General features: G+C 40.1%; 1 protein-coding gene across 4 annotated transcripts in view; it reads left to right on the top strand.

The window, feature by feature from the left end:
• Positions 1-2,928: 2,928 nt before the first annotated feature.
• golga7bb (golgin A7 family, member Bb) overlaps positions 2,929-12,901 on the top strand; it is a 38,357-nt gene continuing 28,384 nt past the window's right edge. For 3 of the 4 annotated variants that reach the window (XR_004631038.1, XR_004631039.1, XM_034682057.1), the window contains exons 1-3: positions 2,929-3,092; positions 10,048-10,173; positions 11,631-11,783. Coding sequence is in view for 2 of the 4 variants with exons in the window: in XM_034682057.1 (XP_034537948.1) it covers positions 3,081-3,092; positions 10,048-10,173; positions 11,631-11,783 (291 nt within the window). In the remaining 2 variants the exon portion in view is untranslated. The remainder of the gene's footprint in view (positions 3,093-10,047; positions 10,174-11,630; positions 11,784-12,901) is intronic. The other variant, XM_034682056.1, reaches the window with a different exon arrangement.

Below are 12,901 nucleotides of genomic sequence, written 5' to 3'. Positions count from 1 at the left end.
TGGTGGTTCAACACTTTGGCTATGAATTATTCAGCACTCCACAGGCAAGCTGCCGCAGTGTCTTCCTGCTTCCTTCTACCGCTGTGATTGAAAATAAAAACACCACTACACTTTTGAATGATACATTTCTCTGTAAGAAAAAAACAAAACTCCCAGATGGCTCAGTTGACAAGTAAAGAATAAAATGCACTTTGAGTCTGACAGAATTAAAATATCACCTTAATACTTACTAGTATTAGCTTAATAGTTTGAGCTACCCCCTACGAGCGAAGTATACAGGTGCAGCTAATTAGTCTGATGTCACTGGGCAACTGCATCACAGGCCAGCAGAGCACGATACTGTGTGGATTGCCACAGACCTGTGGATGAAACACTCTGATGCTGACTCCTACCTCTAAGTAATGGTTCCAGACCACACTGGTGTATCAGTGCAGCATTAATTGGAATGATAAATCTAAAAGTCAAGATCATAATGTACATTACTATATTTCAATTACTACATTATATTGCATTCATTTGATTTTAGTTTACATTATAGTTACATTGTAAATATGGACTTAAAACTGTTTTAAAATGCAAAATAATGGAAACAAATGTAATGCTTAACTATTGAAATTCAGGGTTTAATTGTGATTGAAATTATTAACAATTTACATTGATTTTGATTTCTTGTATGTAATGTATGAGCCCTTCAGCCTCTTATTTTGCAGCTGATTTTCTTTTATAATCTTGTATTAGATTTGACTCCCTGCACATTTTGCACATTCAGTATAATAAGCCCTCATAATGAATTAAATCCGTTATATAGGGGAATGTCTTTTGCTTTTGTTTATGTGATGCAGTATGTGTGAGTGTATGTGTGAGTGTGTTTGTGTGAGTGCGTATGTGTGTGTTTATGCCTATAAGCCCTGAGGAGAAGCTACACCAGAGAACGCCAAATAGGGAATACACACACTCACACTTTCATGCACACACACACACACACACACACACACACACACACACACACACACGCATGCACGCACACACACACACACACACACACACACACACACACACACACACACACACACACACACATTTATATACACACAAACATATGTGAACTAAAACACACACACACACCCTAAAGGAATCTGTGCCAGTGTGTGATTAGATACGCATCTTTTCAAGCAATCTGGAGCAAGTAGCAGGATCCTGGCAAATGGTATTAGTTCTGCATAATTCTCATTTTATTTAAGCTCTTCCGCCTTACTTTTGGATTCTGTTTCCATTCATAAGTGTTGGAGGCGGCTGTGCCTTTGTGGATATATTGGTGTGTATTCATGTGCCAGTTTGTGAATGTGATCCAAGCATACCTCGGGCAATGTGTTTTAGTGACGGAGAAAGGGACACATTTCTGCACGTCATGACTCATGATTCCTAAAAAAAAAAGAATAAGAGTCTTACCCTAAAAATAGCCTCATCAAAGTAGGTTTACTTATCATCTCACTTTTATTTCCTTTTTTTAATCAAAGTCTAACATGTTCCTGTCCTTGAGATAGTCAAAAGCACTAAAACAAGACTCTGGCTGCCACATTTTTTCTCAGTCCCATTTGTGAATTTGAAGCCGACCTTGTAAAAAATTCAGACCCAGTAAGACCTTGATCTGTTCGTGAACTGGAAGAATTCGCTTTTTGTGGAAGGAGAAAAAAGGGGAAATGTAGAACAGCCAAGTGGGCTGTGATAAATGTTTAATATGAGCACTTGCTTATGGTGCATTAAACATATGGGCTCCAGTATGAGTCATTGCTGCATGACCGCTTTGCACCAGAACCAACCTGATCTTAAAGGATAGCAGTGTTGGCAGCAATGAACTCCTACTGGATGACTTTACAGTGCTGACTAAATATGAAAACAGGCTTTTAATTTGAAGGGAACTTAAGCGTGGCTGCATGCTGGCAGTAACAAATGATTCACTGTAATATTTCCCTGAAGACTCATGATCTAATAGATTTATATTTATGTCATGGTATCAGGATCACTTTTGTGTTTGTTTTGGCTTCAGGTCTGTAATGGCAAAATAGAGTTTGCTTTCACACTCTTCTTGGAGTAGTTATTAAAACACTAATATTGTATATTTCTTAATTTAACTAAAACAGCTGTTTTAACATCTTGGCATCTATCTCTTGCCTTAAGAAGAATGATTCTAAAGTTGTTGTTTTATTGTTCTGGAAATGACATTATCAGGTGCCACACACAAAAACACCCTGAACTAATCACGTAGGGAAACTCAACTCAACTCAACTTTGTTTATATAGCACCTATACATAAAAACATGCAGCCAAAAGTGCTTTACAGAATAACAGAGAGACAGAAAACAACAGCAGTGTTTTTTTTGTTTGTTTTTTTCAAAAAAAAAATTTGCCTACCTATGTTTGTCATTCGTGCTATGGCGAGAGAGAAAATGTATTTCCCGTTTGCCTGTTTCTTTTGGTCTTTGTTCCTTATCTTTCATCTGACATCTGCAATGGTCATGATCCCTCTCTCCTGTACTCTTCTTTTTGTTGTTTGTGTAAACTTTGTTTTTGGTTTTTGGATTTCTCTTTTGTTGATATATATATATATATATATAAATGATCACAAAAAAGAGAGAAAACAACAGCAATGGTAAAATCATAAAAGGCATGATTATAAATAAAATAATTAAAAATAAAAACCAATACAGATACAGAGACACATAGATAAATAAATAATTAAATAAGATAAATAAATGTTAAATCAACGATTCAAATAATAATTAAAATACATAAAAGCTCTTATTTCCACTTGAAATGTGACTCAAGGACTGAATCTGGGAGTAAATCATTCTCTGTTGAGACGTCGAAAGGAAACTCAAGTAAGTAATTAGTCCTCCTCGCGTCCCAGTGAAAACGTGCTCAGGCGCGCACGCACGGAATCGTACACGCACAGGCACGTGCATGCGCGCCCGTGCCTCTCTAGTCCTCTTGCTCGCGCGGTGAGTCGCGTTGTCCCACACAGCGCGAGCAAACGGTTGTTGATTTCAGCACGGGACAGATCCTATACCCTGTTACTGCAATATGGCGACAGAGGTAAGACCATTTCTCACCGTCTTGTTAGTATTTTGACAACAATAAACGAAAATTGACTGCACTTGGTATTTTTTAAGGAACTGCAGTGTTGCAAACTGAATGTGTTGCTTGTTGAACCTCCGATATCTGCTGCTTAATGTGGTCATGCCACATGTTACCGTCAATCAGTCAATCAATCAATCAATCAATCAATCAGTCTAACCCAATGCACCTGGCATGTTTTCTCATGTGAATGTTTTCTCAGGCAAGAAATGATTTATCATTCAGGGGCTGCACTTACTTTCATCACTGTTTATGAGCTCTGTTGTTGCGGGCTGATACCCTCGGAGGAGAGGAGCTGACATTTTCCCTCATTTCTCGTCCTCTTCGTGGTATTTATTCAATATTTACCACGAAGAAACAGACGAATCTCATCTCGAAAGAGCACAGGCAGTGTGCTCAAAGCTCAGGAGACTGATGAGAGTGATGATGATGATGATGATGGAGCAGTCAGCACCATGGACAGGGACAGTCTCCCGTTTGCATACTTCTAAAGTACACTGACAAAGCTCAGTCCTTGCTTTCTAAATGAGCCGGTAGACTCCACACTCATTTCTCTGGGGTCTTCTCTTGCCTGTAATAAATGTAATTAACATGGTTGGCAGCTCCACAAAGCTCAGTGAGAGTCTATGACTGGAAGTGCTGTTCCTGAGGTGGTCTCACATAGTACAGTTACAGCTTCTACTCTAGTATCAACAGTGTTTACTGATGTATTTTTAGCCTCAGTAATGTCTGGTGGCTCTCTGGCCAGCAGCACCTCTTCCTCTTCCTCACCCCCCCTCTTTGTGTCCTTGGTGATGTCACCATAATGCTGAAGCCACAGCTGCCTCATTACAATAATAATCATCACATTAAAGGAGACAGCTATTAACTTTGGCGCAAGTTAAGGACACTTAGGCATGCAAAATGAGCTTGCATTTAAATTAAACAGTGTGTGTTTGTCCTCGTGTATTTTGTTGCTACACCTGGAAGTATACATCTCATGTGCGGATGCAGCTGTAATTCAAGCATAATGTGCAGCAGGTAAAGGTGCAGTGGACAGTGAGCCAAGCAGGATTTGTGATTGTGTTTTTTTCCCTGAGCCTGCAAAGCATTGGCAGAGTAGCCCTGATTTTCCTCTGGTGGGCTGCCAGTATCCCTGTCCAAGCCCCATCAGTTACACGCACATGCACACACGTGCATGCACACAAACACAACGTGCACATGCACGGAAACACGTAGAGTGTGTGGAAGCAGGACAGATTTTATGTCCAAGGTCCATCAATTATCCATGGCATATTTAATGCTGACAGGCTGCTGCAGTTTGTAACCGTCAGTGATTGGAGTTTGAGATGAGCGGCACAGCTTGCTCCCTGTTCATGCTTTTATCCATCTGCCGCTTTCTTGTGCTCCTTTTTCCCTGTCTCCTTTGATAATAGAGCTCATTCTGTGATGTTTATTGTATGCTGAGTCAGCAAATGTTAAGTGACCAAGTTACAGTCAGCTCATACCGCAGACTGTTTGTGCTGCATGGTCACTCTGGTTCCATTAAGTCCACTCCTGCCAGATCCTTCTCTCAGTCCTGAGGCTAGCCCTGGCTCCCGTCTGACACTGTTGACGAATAATGTGTGGAAGCTCAGGAACCATCCCTAAGGTTGGCTCATGCTCAGCTCTCTTCTTAAACAACACACCACCTTTATCCAAAGAAAATTTCCGCATTGGTCTTACAGTCACTAATCTTCCATCTAAATGTCAGGAAATTTGACTGTTTAGTCAACACCATCTAATCTCAATGATTTATGGACCTCTGGGTGCCTCAGTTTGGCAGCAAACATGACTAATTCTGCTCCCAATGGTAGAAAACCAGTTATATTAGGAATAGATGAAAAGAGAGAGCTGACTGTAAGGAAAATGTAATGTCTAACTCTGAGTGCATTTACTGTGCGTGCTGTAATTGTATGTGTGCCCTTTGCAGCGTCTGCCCACTGGCAGCACTCACCCGTGCTGACGTTATGTGTTCCTTAAGCTGAAGTGACTAAAGTAGGAAACATGTCTGAGCAATGAGAGTCATACAGACCTACATATGAAAGCTGGAGGAAACTACTATAGGGTGAGGATGTGAGAGAAGGAAATGCCAAAGGATAAATGTTAAAAAGTGGTAAACATTTTTAATTGAAGCAACAGGTCTGTGAAACATGTAACATGTTTTACTCCTGATTCAAACCAACATTACATCGTATAGTCTTACAATTTATGTTTCTGCTCAGCTGCTGGCAATTTCTGCTTACAGAATTTAAAACACAAATTGTTTTTTGAACCATTGGAAACTCCCCAGGAGATAAATGTTTTACTATTCTGTGAACAGGTTGAATCCCTATTAAGTTCTAATCATTTACTGATATCAAACTTGTGTAAACAGGTCTATGTCATTGCAAATATGTACTGTTCCTCACATACCTTTTTACCCACCTTGGACTTTTCCATATTTTATCATAGTACAGCTAAAATTCCAAATATATGTTAGTGGGTTATTGAGTATTGAACCAGCACAAAGTCCAAGATTTTTGAGGAGGTGGGACCTGCAGTACTTTTCACCATTCAAAATGTCAGCAGAGTTGAGTGCTGTGCTTTGAACCTCACCTTGAGCAAGGTGGCATTGAAATCTGATTAGCCACCTCAGGGGCCATCCCAAATTATGATTGGCTGTTCAGCTTGTCAGATATCTTGGCTGCATTGCAACAGGCTGCTAGTAGCTTTCTTTGTACTTAAACGTAGCACACTTTCTGTTATTGGTATAGTATATTGTAAAAACAACACTTTGCACATCTACTTTAATTAACAGAGTGGTGCACTAACTGTAAAAAATATCTGCATTAATTTAATACCTCCTTTTTGAGTCCTCGAAAAGTGAAGAAGTTTCAAAGATGTATATGTTGTGTTAATTTAAAAAATATATAAACAGGAAAAAACATCAGTATGTTACTTTAATGTTGGAAGTTGAAATAGATATGGAGTGTGTGCAGGCTTCATGCCACCCCTGAGTGACTCAGTGACCCAGTTTGGACACCCCAGCCAAGACAGTCTGGACACGCCCCTGCTAGAGCAACAAATGTTCTTGGTTTAATAACTGTGTGTCCAACGGATATCTGCTTTTGAACATTTGTTCTTTTCATTAAATGAACAGTAAAAGGCTTAAATAGAAACATTTTAATTTTGTGTTTCAAACTGTAGATGTAGAGAAGCCCAAAGGGATGTGGAAACGTTAGCAACACACGTTTGTGTTTCAGCCTCTGTGTTTTGTTCATTTGTTAGCTTGATGCATCCAGTTTATTTTGAAATAACAAAGAGTCCTTCTTCAGTGACTTACTCTCACTCTATTTATTCCATCCTTGTGTTTACTCAGTGTGCAGACACTTGTAAATTAAAGGAAAAGGGACAGATGTGTGAGTGGAGGAGAGACAGACAGTGCACCGCAGTGTGGAGCTTCTTAATAGAGTCCTATGTGATCTCTGTGACACTTTAACATTGCTGTCTGCTCGTGTGCTAAATTTAGATGCAGTAACAGATAGAGTGGATCTGATCCTTGGTCTCCCACCCTGGAAAGTAAACATCAGCACTCTGCCAACAGAAAACATTTATCTTCAAGGCTCAGATGGACACAGACACACCGCCATGTAACATCAACAACCTGTGACTACAGAGATATTTCATGAAGCCTTTTAGTATCAAACTAAATCAATGTTGTTGAACTTTATAGAGGCTTTAATGAGGATTAATAAATTGATATTTGGCTGCAGAGATTAATATATTCAGTTTGGTTTATAAACCCAAGACAGTTATGTTCTCCCTCTGCCAAATAAGAAAGGAGCCACTTTGAAAGAGATGTTAAAATTAGCCAAAGTCCAACATGTAAATGTTCTAGTTCTGACCTTTATGTTTATGTGAGTTTATTTCTTCAATAGAGGTGCATTTCGGCCAAGAGTTCTGGGGTCTTTCAGCCCCCAGATCTACTTTACCCTGAACTAAAAGGTTCTGTGCCCCCCATTGTTGTCTGCCCTTTGACCGCGGGGCCGAACCCCTGGTAGATTGTGCAAATCAGGCCATTGAAATGCCCCTTAGGTGTTGATGTCATTATATGAGGGATCTGTTACACAACACATCATAAAAGTGAACATTCCTGAAAGAAACTTGTTAAAATTCTTGTTTTCAATCCAAACAGTTGTCCTTGCTGCTGAAACAACTCATAACACCCAGTCAAAATGTGACAATAAATGACATGGCACAAACTGGCTGGCCAAATATTTTGTGTGAACCATTTTTTGAAGTCTATGCCTTTAAAGGAGAGGACGGTGGATAGAGCTGGAAACTGGGAGAGAGAGTGGAGAATGACATGTGATGACAGGCCACAGGTTGGATTGGAACTCGACTTCAGCCATTGTACATGACTGGACTTAACCACTGTGCCAAACCGATGCACCATCAGCACCATTTTAATACGTTTATGAAATAAAAACATCCACACAACCAAAAGAAAAAGCAAGAACAATGAAAAAGAGTAGAACTTTTAGAGAATTATAGTAGAATTATTTTCAAAAGTAAGGGCTGGCAGCACATTTACAATTGAATACAGATTCGCGGACCTATCTCACACATCATGGTGTGTAGTGAGCTAACACTTGTTGATGCAAAGTCTACAAGTACCCCTTCACACAAACGGATAAAAAAAGTAAAACATGCATCCTGTCTGTTGGCCGGTCCACAGATACAACATGAACACAATACGTCAGCACTGCAGTGCTGGCCAACATTGAGCATGTTGTGTCAGTCTTTTACCTTTTAACAAGAGATATCCTCTGAGAGTCTGCGTTTAACAAACAAATGGGATCAGTGTGCTGTTGGCAGCCGCACAGACGTGAAGCTTCTGCCAGCTTTGCTCAGCAGCAAGGTTCATGTAGCATCACAATGTGAGGCAGGGGTCAGGAGGTCAATGATAGACCAGAACACAGCGTGAAGTCACACAGGCAGACATGTCTGGAATGGAGAATTTGTATTTTGCATCAGGCAAAACATCAGCAACATCTTATTTCTTCTCTTTCATTTCTTGTGTTCCTGATTTTGATTGAATCACATTTTATTATTAAATTTTTTATCATTCTCTCCTAATGTCCCTCTTTCTTCCCTCATGTCTTTGTCTATTTTCCCGTCATTCCTGACTTGGATATCTCAACAAATGCATGAAAACCCCTCAAAAGTTGACCTATGTGCTTTACACCTGGCAGCAGAACTTAAGTCCCGCTTTGAAAAATGAATTACTATTTCTGTAAATGTCTATTTGAAGTAAACCAGAAGCAATGAACTAGAAATTTGATTACAGGGGGCTCCGGTTTGGCCTGGTTTTTATGTTGCGTGTCCCTTACACAGAGGCTTTAGCCCACAATAGGGCGGCCTGGGCTCGATTCCAACCTGCAGCCCCTTTCCCTGTTTCTCTCTCCTGGTTTCCTGCTCTATCCCCTGTCCTATCTTCTACATATAACCTCTACTTAAAAAGAAAAGTTGCTTCTTAACATGATACATAGTTAAGATAAAGATAAAAGTAATGTATTGATCCTGAACCGGGAAATTTCAGATCAGACTACCTTGATGTTGCTGCATCACAAACGTGCATGTACACACACATTCTCATAGGAAGGATCTTAATAATCCCCACTCTGGGCTGTCTGATTCTAATTTGGATTAGATGCTCGATCATGTGCTGATAATTGCTTCTATTAATAGAGTGACTTGTTGTTCATCATGATGGCCTGAAGATAGCACGTAGAGAGGAAGTGGGGGCGGGGGGTGGGGGGTGTGAAGAGAGTGAAGGCAAAAAGAAGGATATAAAAAGCTCTGGCAGACAGAAAGATCTAGTACCTGTGAGATGACTTTGGCTTCCAGCTGACGAAAATAGCAGCTTGGATTCTATTCCTGGGTGTGCGTAGTGTACCCTATATAGAGATGAGAGGGCGGTACTGTACTATGTTTTCTGAAAATGGCTCACTTGGGCTTTTACATTTAGGTAACCACATAAACAGAACCTCTGTTTTTGATAATAACAACACTGCATTAGAAAGCCAGACTGTGGCATCGCTTCCAAAATACTGCAACAAAGAAGATATTTGTACGTAAAGACAACAACTCTCTGAATGCTGCAGACATTTCAATTTCTGAGAAACGGTCCAAAAAAAAGCTTCAAGCATCTTTGACTGTATTTTCCTCCACCTTTCTGTTCACGTCTCAGTCTCCCTACACGCTCCCACTCTCTCTAATTGCCGTCCTCTTGAGGGGAGTAATTTGGATCAGCGGGGGACAAGTTACACTGGCCCACTTGCTCACTGCTGCTCTCCTCAGGGGAAGCCTGTTTGGGTGTAAAACACACCACTCAGCACCAAAGTGTTGTGAAGAGGAGTCTTTTAAATGTTCGTTATTACTGAAGATGGGTCTCTTAATGTAGGAGGGATGGAGAGAGAGAGTGCTAAGTAGGACTGTTGTAGTGTTGATGTAGTAATATTGTACAATCACCTCAGCGCTTTTGATCTGCTGATGTCTGGCTAAAAAACACAGAGGACTTCCAGAACATATGACATAACTTAATACTCCTTCAGACAAGTGGGTTTTAAACTGTTGTGTTTTTAATTTTCTGTTATAGAGGCCTTAAATGCAGTATGGCTGTAAATTATATCAGTAAAAGTAGTGTGTAACAGAAAAAATACTAAGAAATGACTCAGTGAGATGATTTATTCTCAAACCGTAATTGTGTGTAGAGAAACTTTATGATTCTGTATATTTTTGGAGCCCTGGCTCTTAAAATCCAAAGATAAAATTGCTATTTTGTACCAATATGACTATAATTTCTCTATATTAATACAACTTGTTTGCCTTCCCTCTCTTCTTTGTTTAGTTCCATAACCTCCAGGAACTGCGGCACAATGCATCGCTGGTGACGAAGGTGTTTATACAGAGAGACTACAGCGAAGGTACCGTCTGCCGCTTCCAGAGCAAGTTCCCCTCAGAGCTCGACAACAGGGTGAGCACAAATATAAACACACTCAGATAAACACACCACAGCAAGTGCAATATGTTGACAGAATCTCAAATCACCTGAGACAACATCCACACTCTGCAAGACAGAGAGAGGGATGGTGCAATACAGCTTAATAAGATCACTACAAAGGTGCTGCAGGAAGACAATGCATGTAGATGACAGGTATTGGCTTTTACAAGTAGATGCTCTCAGCCATGTAACACATGCATAGTGAACACATTCTTTACTCTTGTAAAAGTATGGCTATTGTTTAAAAAAGACTAGAAAGGATGGATCGATCATCTTTACATATCTAGAGTGCAAAATATACGGTTGCTGTATTTGCAGGAACTAAAACAATAGCCTGAAATGTAGTCCATCTTTTGTCTGTATTCTATCGAAAGGTTTGTTTTGTTATGTTTGTCCTTTAACATCCATCATGCATGATATGAATTGATGAAAAAACAAAGGGATCATCTTTTCTGTGAACTACGGTCCACCGTAAAGCTGAAGTGAAACCCTTATTTTAAAACATCAGGCATAGAAACTACAAATATTTGTGTTCAAGTCTAAAAGTGTGGGTGTAGAATATTGTCAGAAAAATAAAGAACAGAGACCTGAACACTTTACAAAAGTAAGTAAGAAAGTCTTTATACTAGTGTGTCCTTGCCACCCCTGAAAACAAACACCAGAGACTTCTGAAATGCAAACGTTAAGCAGATGGAAGCAAACTTCTGCAGCATGACCTTTCTTCTAACTCAGCAGATAATCACATAAGAACTATATAGGCATTGCAACTCTACTAAGACTATATTTGATGTGCTCTGTTTGTTCTCTGAAGAAAGAAACAGTAAACACGAAGCCCCAATGATTTAATTTTCACACTTAATTTGGGCACGAGGGGGAAGGTGCTTTTTATTTGAGGTGCAAATATGCTCTTTTTACCATGCTGTATTGGCACAGCGAAGATGTGAAGGTGTTTTGCAGGGAACTTTCTTTTAATTTGGTTTTGTCTGGCAATTGATGTCTGAGGCAGACAGACCACACACACGGAGAGCGAGAAGAAAGTGGAGAGAAACATAGAGGGAATCAGTTTAGAAAGAACAGAAGGAAATATTTTTAAAACTGTGCAACACTTCTCTAGAAATGCTCTCTGTCAGATACTCAAACCACTTCCCATTTCTGTCACACCTCCGCCTAATTCGTCATCGTAGTTTCAAGTTTCTTCATATTCTGCAAGTAAGGTGTGTTTCTGAATCTTTTGACAAAGGAATAATATTTTTGGTGGAGCAGTATGCAGCTGGTATGTTTGGCAGGCTGTTTTTTTTATAGCTGAGCAGCTTGCTCCCACACTCACTCCAGAACACATCTCACTCCTGCAGTCCTTATGGGCTGTGTGTTTGTGTTTGTGTGCATTCCTCCATACCTCTACCTGGATGTGTGTTTCTGTCTGTAAGTAGATTGAGCGAACGTTGCTCGAGGAGACGGTGAAGACCCTGAACTCTTACTATGTGGAGGCCGAGAAAATCGGGGGTCAGTCATACCTGGAGGGATGTCTGGCCTGTGCAACGGCATACATCATCTTCCTCTGCATGGAGACACGCTATGAGAAGGTAATTATTAACCTGTGCACACCTGCTGTACATGCTAGCACACACAACAGCCATATACATCATATGGGCCAGAATGAACATGCGTCTAAACAAAGATGGTTTACCTCTGCAAAGATTGTTTACTTCTGCAGAGATGGCAGCTCATTGACAATAAAACATTTATGGGGTGAGGGATTGTGCTTATTTACTTTCTTTCCTAGTGTTGGCTGAGATTGTAACACTCACAGTTTCTTTCTATCTAAATGGAAATAAAGCCAGCTAAGCATAAAAACTCTAAAGCACAGGAAGCAGCACGTCTGACTCTCTGTTGTTTACTCAACTGTTTGTTTCTGATTTGTTTGGTGTGTACACAAACAGACTGAAACTATTATCAAGGGAGTTACATATGACCGTGAATCTTTAAATGAACACTGTGTAACCCTAAATTGTATTTTTTCATTACTGTTTGTGTATGGATTAAACAAACAGAGATAAAATGAAGTGTTAGAAGGCATATTTTTTTTAGGTCATGTGGTGGCTCAGTGGTAGAGCCAGTTGTCTCTCAGTTAGAGGCCAACCCTCAGTTAGAGGCCAACCCTCAGGTTGATCCCAGCTGCTGTAGTCCACATGACAAAGTCTCCTTGGGCAAGACACTGAACCCCAAATTGCTTCTAGTGTGAATTTGTATGAATGGCATTAGTTAGTACTGAAGGTCACTTCGTACAGCATCCTCTGTAAAGATAAGCTTGGTAAATCTGTGCACTGTAGACGGATGAACATGTGTGTGTTGTGTCTGAGAGAAGTGCTAAAACAAAGTAAAGCACTGAAAATGTTCTAAAAGAGCATACACATCAGAGTGTCCTTATATTAGCTAAATTAAGAGGTAAAAATGACCCTGTATGCAGCATCTTATAGCTTACCTTCATTGCTGGTTCCCCGCCCAGTTTCTCAACAAAGAGACCGAGGTGATCAGGATCCCCTGCAGGTGATACACTTACTATTGACAAATTGACAAATACTTCAAACAATCCCACTTCAAAACAAACAAACGATCCCTTCAAGTGTGGAGCAAAAACAAGAAATCTTGAATCTTCATAGCTGGAGAAGAATCAGTGTTCACATGAACAAACAAAATGATC

This window comes from Notolabrus celidotus, chromosome 4 (genome assembly GCF_009762535.1).
Source record: "Notolabrus celidotus isolate fNotCel1 chromosome 4, fNotCel1.pri, whole genome shotgun sequence".
Lineage (NCBI taxonomy): Eukaryota > Metazoa > Chordata > Actinopteri > Labriformes > Labridae > Notolabrus > Notolabrus celidotus.
This window is presented reverse-complemented; position numbering and strand designations above follow the sequence as displayed.